The following is a 12,330-nucleotide window of genomic DNA, read 5'->3' on the forward strand; positions in this document are numbered from 1 at the left end:
CAGCATAACCATGAAGTTTGTCAGCAAAAAACATGAAGTGATAAGTTGTTGGAGCATTTTGCATGTTAAGGCTTATACAATGAAATAACATTCACACCGTTGTGGAAGTCGAGACTATTCAACAAAGATCTGGATAAAACATTTTGGTCTACATGACAAAAGCAATAGAAAATGTAGGAAAAAGCAGAGAATTGTTTATAATCACCCAAATGAACAGGAAGCTGCTATTTTGATATACACAAGTGACAAATTGATTTGTAGATTGAACAAACGGACCAAAGCGACTGAGAAAAACTGCAACGTCTCGACTTTCCATTTCCTGTGCCTCTGCCCCGTTCTCTCCTCAAGGTTGCAGTTTTCCCCGTTTTGCACTTTTTTTTCTACTAAACTTGTTTCTTCCACTCATCATTCATATGCCTGGAATCGGCACTCGGTGAACTGCCACCTTCTTAAGCAACAACCTTTTTAAGACCATTACATCTGACATTTACGTTCATGAGCTACTTGATCTTGGCAAATAAGCATCGTCTGAACCTCAGCTTTTACTGAGGTTCAGATGGTACACGGCCTGCTCAGAGCAGAAGAGAACAGAAAAAAGAACATTAAATAATAGAGATATTGGTAATGCTGCCGTGTAAGTTTATTGAAAAGTTTCCAGATTGTACCGCTGGCCAGAATCAAACTAGTGAATCGATGCATTGTGTTGTGCAAAGTAAGGGAAATGTAGCATAAAAAATATGCCATTTTTGTATCATATGTGCACATATACATACACGTACATAACTTTATATACTTATGTAGTAAAACATGTTAAACACGTCTTCATTCATGAAGTTTCAGGAATAAAGCCGATTAGAGTTCTAAGGTGTTCAAGATACCACCACTGATTTATCTGACAAACACTTGCAATAAACAGAATGTACTCTTTAATCAAAGACAACTTTATTGATGCAAAATGGTTTCTGAAATTATATTTGAAGCATTTAAACACAAAATATTCAGTTTTTGTTAAATCCATGTTTGTAGTAAGAGGTACTAGCTCCGATATGCGAAGGACCATGTCTTCAGCAAACACTCACAGTCGTTCATCACAACCTGGGGCTAAAAAAGAGCAAGCAACCATCAGGAATTCAAACTACATCCAGTGCTCTCTCTAAAACCTTTTGACTCTCATTCCAAAGAACATTAAGATTTTCCATAGATAATTTAACATAGTGAAATATCTCCATGCATGTAATTAAAAAAAAGAAAGAAAAAAGAAAAACAAACAAACTTAAAAACAGCGCTTCAAGCACATAAAAACAAGGGAGGGAATACAGGGGATACCTAGAATCTATGAAAATATATTCCCACACATATACACATTCAGACAAAAATATATGCATATATATAAATACATTTACACATATATTTACACATATTTACATAATCAGTGTATCACCAATGTGAATATCACAAACTATATAAAAATCTTCTCAAAAAGGTACCTGGTATCACGATGGGAGCATCCTAGGTGATTTGTCTGATTTCAGAAAGTCCTGAGCAGTGACGGCCTCCACACTGTGGCTGCGTTCACACTGCAGCCCGAAGTGACTGCAGTCAAAAATTTTTTTTTTTTTTTTTTTTTTTTGCAGTGGGCATTTACACATCCAAATATGAGACTTGTATGTATTCTCCAGTGAACTTCAAACGACCTGAAAGTGCCCCGCATCCGCAGTAAAGGACGCAATTACGTCACACATAGAGTGCTCAGTCTTTGCGGAAGTAAACATGTATGCTAACGGTGGAGCATAGCTTACGATTTTGAAGTTGTTGTCCAACTGAAGCAGCATGTTAACAACTTAATCCTCATTATAGTTGTTATTCTTCCTGCTTCCGCACGCAGAATAGTGACGTATGTCGAGTATCAGTGACGTTCAGGTCGGATGAATGCGACCTGGACATTTGGTCACATTTGAATCGGATACATATCGGATATCCGCGTCGCATTCGAAAAAACAAATCCGACCTGTGTTGTTCAGACTGTCATGAAAAGATCAGATCCAGGTACATTACGCAAAAAAAAAAAAAAGAAAAGAAAAAAATCGGAATTGGGTCACTTCAGGCTGCAGTGTGAACGCAGTCATAGTGTGGGAGCGTCACTGCACTGCACTTTTCTACACCTTCATCAGGAGTAGGTGTACGCAGTGACAAGCAAACACAACAAAACCCTACACACCCGGAACAGAGAAGGATTGGTAAAGTGCATGCTGCAGCTGATCTTACATATGATAAAGAAAAACATGGTAATCACTATAATGCAGTTGCTGTTCGAGATATCTCCTGCCTCTGTGCAGCACAGAGACAGATTGCTCCATTAACTGAGCAGTTTTCACTGTCAAAGCACTATAACTTTTCAGAATTTAAATATCTCAAATAAAAAAAAAAATGGAGTCATTTGATTGAACATACAAGCTTTTGGGGCAGTTTCACACAGGATGTAGAACATACTATAACCACAATGTAGCTTATCAGTGTTTTGGGAGGATTGTAGAGGAATTATGGAAGAACTTGCAGAGTATCAGTTGTGTCAAAGCTACACAAACCAGTGAGGCTTGGTCCTGAGTGCCTCGCAAGAACCCCTTAATGTGGCATCATGGTTGTGCTAACCATGGTGACATCTTTGAGTGTGGAAGGGCATCCCGATGCAACAAGAGTCAGGGCGGTTTGGCATACTTTGTGGAATAGCTACGGTTCTGACACACAAGAGTAAGGTGGAGGTGGAGGACTGGGATGATGGAGAACAGCAGGGGAAATCTGGGATGGCCAGGAAAAGAAAGTGAAGGCGTCGCTGATAGTTTTCTAAATTTGACCCAAACCACCACGATCCTTAAGAGTCACACAGATAGAGATCAGCTGGTGGCTGGTACTGGATGTTTTTTCAACTTGATCAATCCTGACTGACCAAACTCCAACCTGTTCCAGGTGGAGATGACAAACAACATGCTTCAGTGTATGTACCGTCAGTGAGGGACGAAAACTCAAAGTTAGCACTTTTCCCTATCTGTAAGGTGTTTAATAAGGAAATCAGAGGAAGCACGAAGACATGACAATATTAAATATTCTATTATATATACAAAAACGTTAGAGAGATTGAGACTCATCGCCAATTGAGCAAAAATAAAACTCAAAGCTATTTATGGACCATTAAGATGTTAGTCAATAAGATTTTCTCTAGGTTTTAACGAACAAAGCCATCCTTGACTAAGGAAGGCAAAACATCTTTTGGCAATGGAGAGGTGGCGTTATTTATTTCTTTTTTTTCTTTTTTACAAAAATAACTTAGGCCATTATTTAAGGAAGGTTACGGTTTGTATTTGGAACTGGGTTATTCTGGACTGGACTTTCTACTGATAAAGTGGGAGAAACTCCGACTACCCCCAGTTACGACTTGTAAGACCCACTTTGCATTTCAATATGGCCGATCCTTACGTCGACAATTGTATTTTACAAGGCTAGGAATGTTTACTTGTAGCACTTGCAACTCTAAGCTAAGCAAAATTAAAAGTGATGTTTGCTTGAAGAAAATAAAGCTTAAAATGATGTTCAGAGGTACTGCGAACGTCTATGTGCTTGGCAACACTGAAATCCAGACTTCTCTATGTTAACTTGGTTTGCATGTGACGTCAATCACAGTTACGAGTTCTGACTTCAGAGGTAACTGGAATGCAGCGATAGTCCACTTTTAGACCACAGTTTACGTTGCTCTAAATCTATCAGTAGACAGATCATACCAAGAAGATAAATAATATTTTGTCATGAGTACAATTGCACAAGCTGCATCATAAATGCATCTTGGATTGCTTTAGGATACAAGTAGTTAAGGTTTGGTGCAATCAATATTGCATGCTACCTCTATACCTCAAGGTTTAAGAGTTCCTCTAAACACGAAGACCTTAGTAACTTACTGAGCTGCCCCACAGATTGACGGCATTATCATAAAATACTCATGGTAATCGCTGATGTAACCAAACAGAAATGGGAAGACAGTTGAACAAGTAATAATGTTTCTCTGCTTAACATGAGCAACACCAAGGAGATTAATTTGGACTGGTGGGATTCACCTAAAAACATCTGCAGAGTGATCAGGGCCTCACAGAGAACTGTCCAAGTACCGCTGTGGTTACAGGAAGAGCTCTTATTCTAAAGGAGATCTATCTGGGCGGAGTGAGAAAGCTTGAGTCTCACTCCAGAAGAGCGAGAGCATCCCTGAATCAATAAATATCAAATGTCGACTTGATTTATACAGAATTCCACATAACGAGAGCGTTCCACGATGGAAGCTGAGTTTGTACATGTAATCTGTGACTTTGTCTGGTGAAGTATGCTTAAGACATTGACACCTGCATCTTTAATCCTGACAATCCTGTTGCAACTGCCCTTGAGACTCTTATTTTGAAGTCAGACAGGAAGAAGTCGTTCAGTTATATCAGCAGAATCTGGTCATTAGACTAGCTGACAACACACAGTTACAGAAAACACTGAAGAAGACGCCAACAGTTTTAACTGTCAACTGGCTAACTGCTAGTTGCTAACAAAGCTAAAGTTAGCATCTGCATGTGCATTCCTATTGGGGTAAAACTAAAGGGTCATTTTATAGAGTTCCTAATGAATCTGGACTGCATTGTGTCGTCTTCAGTTTAAGGACTTATCATCAGGACTGGCTTTAACATTGAAACTTAAAACTGAGGGTGAGCTTTAGGAAGCACATGGCAAAAGAAAAACAACTGTTTGTGAAAACAAAGAAAATTGGATTAAAATTTCCCAAAGATATTGCTTTCATCTTGTCTCATTCTCGTGAGCTCAAAATGATGCATTGTCTCGTCTCAGCTTGTACTGTTAGATCTCCCATTGTCTTTAAAGCTGAAACCTGACAAGGGAGTAAGCTTATAGTTATTGCATTACATAAGTTTCGAACCCTGTTTCCCACTCAGAGCAATGAATATTTACACAAAAAAAAACAAACAAAAAAAAAAAACACAAAATAAGTAGACAAGATCCTATCAGACACATATTTCTGACTGATGTACAGACAGAAACATGTGATTGGAATGATTTAAACACTAGTTGTTTTTCTCATATTTGAAACAGGATACCACTGACGGGTAAACTCGACCCTGAAACAGTCTTTGTTTTGTTGGATAAGCTGTCTGGACTGAAGGAGTTGCCAAAGCTCATCTGTAAGAAAGTCATGTTTGGTCTCACAATCAGCCACCGCCTCGAAGGAAGTTGTTGCCCTTCAGGGCTTACATTAAATCACAACAGTACATGCTCTAATTCTAGTAGGACACTTTGACTTATCACAAAACCTAAGTGGACAAATCCAGACATTTGTCAGTACAAAATACAAAGAACTCCTAAAATAAGACATGTCCAGAGCAGAACGGTCAGTCCTGGTCCAATCTCGTTCCGCCACAGAGGAAGTACTTTGAACCCACCTCTATTGAGTCCATTAACTTGGAGTCTTTAAGAAGACAAAAGCAGCAGACAAAATAATAATAATAATAATAATAATAAAAAAAACGAGATCCTCTTCTTTTTATAAGGATGTTCCTCATGGAGCTGGTCAGTGTAAATTGGACATTTCTGACATCCACATGCAGAATTCCAGATCAATCCCTCAGAAGACGTTGTGCTTGTTTTGTGTTTAAGTGGTATTCTTCTGTTTGTTTCTGTGACCTCGAGAGAAGTGTGTGTGTGTGTGTGTGTGTGAGTGTGTGTGGCATTAATAAATAATAAATAAATCATCTGGGGGGGGAGTATATACAGGAGAAGGGTATATACAAGAAGGAGTAAAAAAAAAAACAAAACAACAACACTACAACTGTGAGACACTTCATAAAAAGGTAATGCCCTGGTTGTCTGTAGTTTTACGTCTAAAAGCAGAAGAGGAAGACTGTCTCTACACACGTCTATACACACTTGAAGCATGAACAAAGTGACTCTGACTGGACATAATGTGCACATGTGCATAACTGGGTCTGTTTGCTACCGAGAGACTTCCAGCAACCCAAACAACTCCTCTGCAGCTGAAGTGCTGAGCTGACTCCACCCACCTCAGATTCGACATTGCTTTGTTCGTTTCTACTCTCCTCATCAAGGCCTCGCGTACCCCGTGAGGAAGAGTTAGCAGCTAGGAAACGTCACACCTAAACACAGGAGCTTCAAAATAAAACATGTTTATGTGAGAAGCATGCAGTAATATAAAGGTGTGAGTTGATGTGTGTGTGTGTGTGTGTGTGCGTGTGTGTGTTGAGCACAGTGAAGGCTTGTTATTAACCGATCTCTGACCCTGGAAAAAGTCCCACACTCTGGTCTGATTGGGAGTAAACACCAGAGCAGCTCCATATTGCACCAAGCAGGAAAACAAGCACCCAAACAAGAGCAGAGTGGGACATCTAAAAAAAAAAAAGAAAAAAAAGAGAGACTCAGAAACGAGTCTGTTCTGACTTAGATCCTCTGTTGAACTCCACCTATTGCCTCCGTAACACTACCTGTGAATCGGACTCACTGTGTGTGTGTGTGTGTGTGTATGCATGTGTTTGAGTGTGTGTGTGGCAATGCTGGTGCGTCTCAGTCTTCCCGACACGTTGGCAGGTTGACAAAAGTGAAGATGTTGTATTCGATCAGGCAGGAGAAGCACAGGAAGATGGAGTAGAGCAAGAGACACGTGAGTCCCAGACGTTTGTCCAGCGTCCACTTGTTCAGGTGGACTCCCAGCACCTGGACATCGCAGGATGCAGAGGGACGTGAGGCTCACGAGCACAGATGCTGGAGGTAAGAAGAGTCAGAAGTCTGTGTGAGATGCAAACTCACCGTAAGGAAGACAGACGCCAGCAGGAGTCCCACAGAGAAGATGAGCCCTTTGCTGTTCAGCTTGATCTGTGGAATGAAGAGACGAGGCACGTTATCAGACACAATCTGGAGATCTTCTGGCACAAATTTCATTTCGGTATCGTCACTGTTCCAGAATTTGTGGGAATGAAACAAAAAAAAGAAAACAAAGTACACCCTCTTTTTATGTGCATGAAGATATCCCTGACTCCAAAGTCGACAAGACTGACTACTACAGGAGATGCCCACGTCGTTACCGTCCACAACAACTCTTGATCCTTGCATTGTATGAGTTACGGAAACGTTAGTCATGACAATATGGTATGAAACAGACAACCTGTGAAAAAATTGAGTGGCTCTGCTTTCATCCAGTGCTTACAAACAACCAATCAGAGGCAGGAGGCGGGTCTTAGCGCTTGTCAATCATAATCTTGTGTGACGCTGCTAGATGGTCACAAAGTTTTGGTGGGCCAGATTTAGCCCCAGGCCTCGTGTTTGACACATGCCTTAAAATAAAATAAATAAAAAAACATAAAAAATGATAAAGCATGCAATATCAGTAATCCAATGTATTAAAGTGAGTTTTCAACAGTGAGCAAGGCATGTCTGTTAAAGACCGCAGGGCATGTGAAATTTTTTTTTTTCTAAATTTTTTCTCTTTTCATTTTCTCTACATCACAACTGCATCAAATATTAGAATGCTGAAATGGGAACAAAAGAAGACGATAAAAAGGATCCTAGAAGGACAAACCCTGAATTCAGATTCAGTCATTTGTCTTCATTTCCAGTATTTATACACAGATCCGTTTTAACGTACATGATGTTTCTCAGATGATTTGGATCAATTCAAAGAAAGGCAGTTGGCCAAAACGTTGACATTAAGACAGTCACAGTGTAAATATTAGAAACTTTATCATTAGGAGGTCTACAGCTGGACTTACATCAGAGCCGTAATTAATGGCCAGTGTCTTCAGGGCCCAGGGGAGGCCAAGCCCTACCAGGATGTCAAACACATTACTGCCGATGGAGTTGGACACGGCCATGTCTCCCATACCTGGAGACAGCGACAGAAAAGAGTAGACAGAATGAAAGAAGGGCAGAAACAAAGGCAGGTAGGAGGGAGAGAGACAGAAGAGTTAAAGGTGGGTGGGCATATGGAAGATCAGTGATGCCGACTGTAGTACTGATATCCAAAAGTCAAGTCTGTACTTCAAAAAAAAAATCTCTTTGTAGCCATGGGAAGCCCCCATGTGTTTGTGTCACCCTGCCTGACATAACCCACTCACAGACACCTAAACCTGCACACGCATACACACATATACAAACACACACACACAGCTGCTTCAATATTTAATGGCAAGAGTGAGAATAAACACAGATGAAAGCAGGGAGGATGGGACTCCTGCCAGCTTGTTTTCCCTCCATCTTCTTTTAGCTTCCTGGACCAAGATGACAGGAAATGCCTTGGTCGCTTGTTTCCATGTGATTCATCTGCTCCCCTCCAAACCTGTTTGATGGAGGCTTCTCTTAGACTCTGCTGTTCTGTCACGCTGGGAGAATGAAGAAGTCTCTATTTACACTCCGACACTTGATGACGAGTGGCTAAGTTTTCAATCTGAGGTAGGACTTCTTGTACATGGGGGGGGGGGGGGGGTGGGCAAAAAACCCGTCTGAACAAAACCTAAAGCTAATGACATTCTCTGATCAGGCAAGAAATAAATAATTCTCCAATAATTTAGAAATCATAAAGATTATTTCTGTAATTTCACAAACACTGCATACCTGTTTTGATTGTTTTACATGAAAATACATAAACAGAGAAGTGTAATAAAATGCCATGTAAGGAGTGATTCCACTGCAGGAACCGAGATCAAATCTGGGCACGGAGGTATAAATCCTCCCCAGAAGGTGCAGATTTTTCTGCATGGGCCACAAACAACAAACATAAAACATTTTCTATTTTCTAGGTCTTATCAGTCCATTAATGGGGCAAAATTTGCTGAAATTAGAAAAAAAGAAGGAACTTCAACATCAGTACCAGATATGTCAGCCATGCAGGGTTTCCCGCCAGTGGATTATTGCCTTCGTGCCTGGCTAAGCGATTCTTGTTTCAATTTTAAATAGATTTTTTTATACACCAGTAATGCTGAAGAGCATGGTTTTTGCTGCAGCACACTTCACCGGCAGAGCGCAGTCATTCCTGACAGAGGGTTTAAACTGGATGCATTGAACAGGACATAAAACGGGAGGGGCAGAAGAGGACTCTAGTCAAGACTTTTGGTGCCTCTGCACGTTGGCCGCCTCGCGGATGTGTTACCTTGCCGCGCCACTATCAGACTCGCCATGCAGTCGGGAACGCTCGTGCCAGCTGCCAGGAAGGTGATGCCCATGATCACATCGGGGATTCCGAGTGTGAAGCCGATCACTGTTACCTGACACACAGAGACAGAAGGTTGTGTCTTTCGCCCCGGAAGTCATAAAAGAAGTCCAGGTGGAGATGGTTTCTACACCTGGGTCACGCGTTAACCCTTAACACTGAATGCAATACCGGACTTGTCTTAGTTTGTCAGAAACACAAAGAAAGGACACAACTCACCATCCAGACCATGATGTAGGAGAAGGAGGCAATCCAAAGGGTGGAGAAAATAAAGGAGAGCATAAACCAGTTCTCCCAGCGAGGTTTGGAGCAGTTGGGGACGGTAAAGAACAGCACCAGGCACAGAGGCCAGGCCAGCAGCCACTTCAGCTTGTTAAACACACCAGCTGCAGACACACAGGCCGACACAGAACGAGATGGCTCAGAGATTAGGACACGATGGCCAGGCCAGCACACAGCGATTAGTCAGAGAAAATCGGTGGAAGAACATAAATACTAACATTCACCATCCATAACAGCAATTTCATCAAAAGTAGTCAGCAGCTGAAAAAAGACTAAGATTTGCTAACTTGGCTTTTGGGGCAACAGAGGTGGAGAATTGCCTTCAAGAGCTCACCTGGACACTGGAAGGGCACAAAAGGTCCATCTCCCTCATCTTCCTCTTCCTCTTCATCGTTCTCATTGTTTTCATTGTCTTCATTCTCCGTCTCGTTGCCCGCCTCTCGATCGTCACGACGAATGCTGAGGCGCCTCTCTGCCCTGGACAGTCCATTTTCGATGCCCCGTCTACTGCCTCTTTTGACAAAGACGTCTGATTCACCGTTGGTCAGAGTCCGTGTGTTGATTAGTCTCTGTCTCTGTGCAACATGAAGAAAGGACAAGCTCAGTTTTGATAGAGTCGGATTTTTAATTAGTTTTATTCTGACTGGTAAAAAGTCTTCATCTAAGGAAATGCGATAAATTGCCTCTACTACAACTCTTCAACCATAACCCCTACCGAAGGGGAATGTGGTGACAGTGAAAGGAAAACGACCCTTAAACAGGAGGTTAGAGCAGACACACGAAGAAGCAACTCAAAGTTTAACTGAAAGGTATTTAAACAGACAAGAGACTTTTATTGAACATTTTGTTGTCTTACATGCAAAGTGTTTCGCCAAAAAGTTCAGTTTTGGCCTCATCTCAGCATAACACCCTCTTCCATATTTGCTGGGACTCCTACACGATTTGTGGCAAACCTTAGATGGAGGCAAGGGCGGTAGTGTGAAGCGCTTTGGGGCTTCACACTGAACTTGGTAAAGTGTTAAACAAGAACAGGCCATTTACCATTTCTCATCTCTTTCAACAACGACTTCTAGCCGGTCATCCATATGGTCAAATGATTCCATGACTATTTGACCTGTGAACATATTCCTCCTTTCTGAGCTGTGGTTCTCTGCAGCCCCTCCAGTCATCTTGGGTCTCTTAGCTCCTTCATTTTTTAACACCTTCCTTCTGTCAGTTTAAGTGGAGGCAGCCATTTTATACCAAACTTTTTTTTTAATTAAAATCTAACCCTCCTACTTTCTCGCTGCTCTGTCTGCTGTGTTTCTCGGTCTTCATGACGCTGGCTGTTCTCTATTGTTGCCTAAAAAACCAACGTATAAGGCCAACAACAGAACAGCTACATTTATTCTCTGATTCTCGATCCTCAAAGCCCACAGCTGGCATGGAAGATTCCTGAGAGCTGCAGATCAGCAGCCAGGAACAAGCAATGCCCAAGCCACCGTAGTTCATATGCAAATTAGGTTGAAGCAAAGCAGGAGAGGGCACTGCCTGGTGCTCCTCTCGTGCCAACAAGGTCCACCATGCCACACTTCTGGACCCTACTGCTGTTGTAAAGATTAGGCAGCAAGAAATGGGCACTAAGACAGTAGCGTGGATCCCCTGTCCAACTGGCCCAGGCTCTGTCCTGCCCCTGCACACGTCTACCACAGCTACAAACCTCTGGAGGTGAGACTTCACACCCCGGATGAAAGCAATTTGAGTTTCTGTGTCTTTGACCTCACCTCAGTGATGAGCATCCGTGAGGCCATGGTGAGTCGGGTTCTTGGAGAGAAGTGACTGGTGATCATGATCCTCATGCCAGCCTCGGAAAAGGTCAGCTGGTGGGGGTACGCAGAGAGCAGCTCGTCCACCATCAGCACAGATGGCTTTCTGTGGTGGTTTGCTGTTAAGAGTCACACACATACAACAGTAGCACCATGACTAACAGAGAATATGTCGACACCATTCAGCTGTTTGTGCTAAAACTCTCACATAAACAACAGAGGTTGGGCAAAGTGGGCAACACTTACTCTCATGCACGCTCTACTGATGAAGATTCACTTATTTTGGCATGCCACATACTTGGAGCGGCTCCATCGGCCTTAACTGCTTTCTGGTTAATTCAGCTAGTTTGTTATTTGGCCTCCTGGAGTTGCTCATAGTCTGGAGAAGCAAGTATCTGTCCTCTCACTGTGTAAACAACAGTTACTTTCTATCGCTTCAGAAGACAGGTCCTACATTTTAATGCAAAACCACACAAGAAATGAACTTTGGACGGGAGAGATATGTGAGAGCTGCGGTCCACAGCCCACAGCGGTCCACAAGCGTGTAGGGAGCAAGCGTGCATGCTCCCTACTCGCTTGATGACATTGGCAACCAGAGACAAGTTTGGATTGTAGCAAGACTATACAAGGTTTCCCCCAGAAAACATGCTAAGCCCGGTAGTTGGGCGCTAGGGCAGTCATTCATCCAGCGACCCGTCGAGTTTTTGACTTAAAAAAATGTTTAAAGTTGATAGGAAATTTGAAAATATCACTTGATAATTATGAATTATTGAAAGATTGGAAGATTAATACCTGAATACCAACCAAAAGGTCTTAAAGTATTCAGACATTTAAAAAAAAACTTTAAAAAATAAGCAATGTTAAGCCTGGTGGGGTCACAAGTAAAGCCTAAGCCTAAGGCCCGCCAGGCTGGTAATACATCCGGGGAGACCTTGCTATACATCAATTTGTGCTTGCAAAGATAAAAAATTCAGGATCCAAACCAATCAGACA

The 12,330-nt window shown here is 42.0% G+C and overlaps 1 protein-coding gene across 1 annotated transcript in view; it reads right to left on the reverse strand.

Moving 5' to 3' along the window:
- Positions 1 to 920: 920 nt before the first annotated feature.
- LOC106931899 (sodium/potassium/calcium exchanger 3-like) overlaps positions 921 to 12,330 on the reverse strand; it is a 52,522-nt gene continuing 41,112 nt past the window's right edge. Inside the window, exons 11-17 of the mRNA XM_088013014.1 lie at positions 11,296 to 11,456; positions 9,867 to 10,107; positions 9,470 to 9,636; positions 9,191 to 9,305; positions 7,815 to 7,927; positions 6,856 to 6,921; positions 921 to 6,762 (exon numbers count right to left, since the gene is read on the reverse strand). Coding sequence (XP_087869140.1) covers positions 6,613 to 6,762; positions 6,856 to 6,921; positions 7,815 to 7,927; positions 9,191 to 9,305; positions 9,470 to 9,636; positions 9,867 to 10,107; positions 11,296 to 11,456 — 1,013 coding nt within the window. The 3' untranslated portion in view covers positions 921 to 6,612. The remainder of the gene's footprint in view (positions 6,763 to 6,855; positions 6,922 to 7,814; positions 7,928 to 9,190; positions 9,306 to 9,469; positions 9,637 to 9,866; positions 10,108 to 11,295; positions 11,457 to 12,330) is intronic.

This window comes from Poecilia mexicana, unplaced genomic scaffold, assembly GCF_051168715.1.
Source record: "Poecilia mexicana isolate PSO_F unplaced genomic scaffold, ASM5116871v1 scaffold_15, whole genome shotgun sequence".
Classification (NCBI taxonomy): domain Eukaryota; kingdom Metazoa; phylum Chordata; class Actinopteri; order Cyprinodontiformes; family Poeciliidae; genus Poecilia; species Poecilia mexicana.